The 4437-nt window shown below is 35.8% G+C and overlaps 1 protein-coding gene across 1 annotated transcript; it reads left to right on the top strand.

Moving 5' to 3' along the window:
* Window positions 1-307: 307 nt before the first annotated feature.
* LOC131616748 (E3 ubiquitin-protein ligase DIS1-like) lies at window positions 308-3864 on the top strand. The gene is made up of 4 exons (XM_058888181.1): window positions 308-466; window positions 2318-2550; window positions 2673-3059; window positions 3265-3864. Exons 2-4 carry the CDS (start codon window positions 2344-2346, stop codon window positions 3583-3585), a joined length of 915 nt encoding a protein of 304 aa, XP_058744164.1. The 5' UTR covers window positions 308-466; window positions 2318-2343; the 3' UTR covers window positions 3586-3864.
* Window positions 3865-4437: the final 573 nt, after the last annotated feature.

Raw genomic sequence — 4437 nt, 5'->3', positions numbered from 1 at the left:
TCGTTTTTGGTTTTTGAAATAAAGTTTTTCATTTCAAAAAAAAAAACTCTATTTTACATTTATATAATGGTTAAAAAATACAATATTAAATAATAAAATCTACAAATTCTAATTCAATTGACAAAAATAAATATCACACTTTTTGAGAATTTACACTCATTTTAAGAATTTCACCAAGTTGACAAATTCCTTATAGCGAAAGTCAAGACACTAGTTTTGAACTTCAAATTCAAAAGAAATAAACAAGGAGCGTGGGTCCTACACATTTTTAAGTCATGCCTTTTTTACTCCGCATTTTTCCGATAACTCTCTCTCTGCATGTCTTTAATTTGAAAAATTCTCGTTCCACTCACAGACGCGCATTCTCCATTTATTACACACTTCGTTGAAAACTCAAAACCCACCCAAAAAAATTTCTTCATCTTCTCTCTAATTCTCTTCTGATCAATTCATCGTTCCATTTCAGGTTTATTTCTCTTAATCTTCATTCTAGTTTTTTCGATTCTGTGATTCTTCTATTTTATTAGTTTTATAATTACTACTCTGATTAAGGTTCGATTTTTGTGTCGTTCATCGTTTTTATATTCTGGGATTATTATCTGTGTTTTTGGTAGATCTGTTGCATGTTTGATTTTGAATAGGTTAGGGTTTTAATTACCCTGCGTTTGTGAATGGATTGATTGCACGGTTTGTTCTGTTTAAGGTTTGTGTTTCTTAGGTTTTTTTTTTGTTTGGTTGGTCAATTGGATGGTATTTGAATTGTCAATGTTTTAAAACGAGTGTGTTAGAGTCAAGGTTGAAAAATAGGTGTTAGGTGTTACGATCTGTATAGGTGTTACGATACTGATTACGATAATCACAGTTTGAATAATAGTATCGGCACCTTCTGATACCATTTTATCGCGGACGTATTCGTAGTAACATACCATTTTTTTAAAACCTTGGTTAGAGTATTACATTGTGTGTACGTGTGCTTGTTTTTTTTTTTTTCTGACTTCGATTTATTTTTGTTCTGTCGTGTGTTTGGTATAATGTGTGTTGATTTTCATGAGAAAAAAACATATTACTATTGAAAATTCAGTAATGTGTTTTCTTTTGGGAAATTTATTTTAGATTGCTTTCTAGTTTCTAGTGATATGGATAATGGATTGGTTTTGATGATTGTCGGGTACCGTTCATTTGATTTTCTCCTTTATCAGATCGATGTGTCTGTAGTTTGATTCTTGAGGTTTAGGATTGCTTAGACCATACTATGATTACTCCAAAGTGTTTTGGATGGCGGAAGGTAAAAAATCCGCCGTATAAAGACACTACTGCAGCTAATGGTGCCACCATGGTGGGCATTCTTTCACAAATTGCCTGTGACAGCGATAAAATAATCTGCCACGCCATTCTGCCATACAAACATGCTATTGCGGCCTCTGAAGTACAAGCATGGACGCCTCTGAAAATAGGTGTGTTAGGGCCGTGACCATGTCGGACACCGACATCGTTGTGATTATGTTCAATTGATTCTTTTTTTAAATTATTACTGGTGTCCGTGTCTGGTCTGTGCTTCATAGATTGCGGCATATGGCTGTTGTCAAAAGATCCACCTCACCATTCCGCCATAGTGGCACCATGGCTGCTATTTAAAAACGCTGTTTTTGATACCTGCTTCACGGCATTCATGTTCTTCCTTTGCATCTATTAACATGTATTTTTTTCCGTCAATGATGTACAACAACAAGATAACAAGCCAGCCTTGTTTTATCAGATGATGTTTTATATTACAAAAGTCAGTGCTTAGCAAGGGGACAGTTTATGATCCAAGTGTTTCTTTGCCGCCTTTACACCCTTGTCTTTTTCCTATCCCCCTTGAGAACCAATTCATTGACCCTATGCCTGCAAACTTTCACATTTGACCTGGTCATGTTAATAAAATTGGATTATTTTCGTCTCTTTCTCTATTCTGTTTTTGTTGGGTTTATTAATTCATATTAATTCATATCTAATCAGAACCGGTCAATACTAGTAGTTGTGAAGGACCAACCATGACAATTTTTCTTTTGTAAATATACAATTAGATTTTCACTTCCTTTTTTTTTTTTGATGAGTTGGATTAGAGCTCTATTGTTTATATTAAATACGGCAAACAATTTATAGTCTATGCTGTAGACGGCATTCCGTGCCTTCTTAGAATTTGCACTTGCACAAAATATTAGTGTTTCTCATTCGGTTAATCAGTTTTCTTGGAAGAAACAGGACAGTGCATGTATACCTAACTACAAGAATAATTTGCATTGATTTTAATTCCAATGTTTTTCTTGTCTCACAGGGAAGCGGGTGATTTCTCGTGCTAGCATGACGTTGAATAATCCACTCTTTGATGATACTCGGAGCAACAGAGATGTTGATCCTCCTCAAAATGAAGAGTCAACAGATGTTGTTGAATTGATCAATGATCCTGTGCAAACTGCTTCTAAACCTACTGGGACTGTTTTAAACAGTGTCCGTGAGCTTCTAGAGTGTCCTGTATGCCTGAATGCCATGTACCCTCCAATCCATCAGGTTGTTCATCAATTATTGATGATGGTTCTATTGTTGATTTTTTGTGTTCTTGATTCAAATCAAATATCCTCTTGAAACAAAAGAAAATTTAGTTAACTTCTTTACGTTTGTTGCTGTTGCAGTGTTTGAATGGTCACACTATATGCTCCGGTTGCAAACCGAGAGTACATAACCGGTGCCCTACTTGTAGGCATGAGCTGGGAAATATTAGATGTCTAGCACTGGAAAAGGTGGCAGCATCTTTTGCACTTCCTTGCAAGTACAAAGAGTTTGGGTGCATTGGTATATATCCGTACTACAACAAGCCAGAGCATGAATCACAATGTTCATATAAGCCTTATAACTGTCCATATGCTGGTTCGGAATGCTCTGTTGTCGGTGATATATCCTACCTGGTGAACCATTTGAAAGAAGATCACAAAGTTGACATGCACAATGGTAGCACTTTTAACCATCGTTATGTCAAATCAAATCCTCAAGATGTCGAAAATGCCACATGGATGTTAACGGTATTATTCTTTTGTTGAACTTTCTCTCCTTTCCTTTTATTGACTCGGCAAATTTTCTAGTGTGTTGGTAGATTGCCTACTTTACGACATGCTTGGAAGTAAATGTGTCTGTTTGCATCAGTTAATAAACTTTCTCTCATTTCATTTTTATTTCTACAAAATAATTGGTTTTTAAGTGATTGATGAATTACACACTGGTTTTCAGGTTTTCAGCTGTTTTGGTCACTTCTTCTGTCTACACTTTGAAGCTTTTCAGCTTGGAATGGCTCATGTCTACATAGCCTTTTTGCGGTTTATGGGTGATGATAGCGAAGCGAAAAATTATAGCTACAGTCTAGAGGTAGGTGGAAATGGGAGGAAGATGGTTTGGCAGGGAGTACCAAGAAGCATAAGAGAGAGTCACCGCAAGATTCGTGACAGTTTTGACGGTCTCATTATTCAGAGGAACATGGCTCTCTTTTTTTCGGGCGGTGACCGGAATGAGTTGAAGCTGAGGGTTACTGGAAGGATTTGGAAAGAACAATGACAAGAAGGAAAACAATGTCCTTTCTTCGATTATAAATTATATTTAGACTTCATAGTTTGTAGTGATGCATTTCTTGTAGTGGATATGGTATTTTGTTTTGTATTTTGTAATTTAGAAGGCAATCTCTCTTTGCTTATCCTTATATCAAATACATGAACAAGAAAGTGTACTTCCTAGCTATCAATTCCTAGCTATCAATTCTATTAATGTTAAAGATTGAGATCAATTGAGAAGATTTTGCAGGCACATGATGACAAGCTACAATCAAACCTAGGAGAAATTACTTCATATTTGTTTTATTGCATTGCAAATGAACACTCTTCATAGTTGTTGTACACTCTTCATTATCATGTTTGTCAATCTGCCGTGTATCTTTTGCACCTATTTTGATATTTGAAGGATTTGTGATTTTTCTAAAGTGAGAAGATGTATTTCTAGAGTTTCACTGCCTTCCAAGCCCCAATGCGTCTCCACCTTCTAGTGACCCTTTTGATGGGAGACAACTACGAGCAATCACGCGCAATGCAGTTTTCGGCCGTCTTTTCTCATATTGCCTATTGACCGCTCCTCTTTTTGTTTTGAGTGTTCTTTCTCTCGGTTGTTTTTTCCCATAATGCCTATTGACCGCTCCTCTTTTTGTTTTGAGTGTTCTTTCTCCGGTCTGAAGCATTTTCATTTGTGAGTCATTTGAAAGTCACGTGTATTTTCATTTTTTTTATGGTTGGTGTTGGAGACACAACATTGATAAATGAGAAACATGAAAGGATTATAAATCTCAATTGGAATTACCAAACATTTCTCCAACGTGCAAAGTTGAATGAAAATAATTATTTGTAGTAGTTTCAGCTCATG

Source organism: Vicia villosa, linkage group LG7, assembly GCF_029867415.1.
Source record: "Vicia villosa cultivar HV-30 ecotype Madison, WI linkage group LG7, Vvil1.0, whole genome shotgun sequence".
Classification (NCBI taxonomy): Eukaryota; Viridiplantae; Streptophyta; class Magnoliopsida; order Fabales; family Fabaceae; genus Vicia; species Vicia villosa.
Note: the sequence above shows the minus strand (reverse complement) of the source record. Positions and strands in the feature narration are given on the sequence as shown.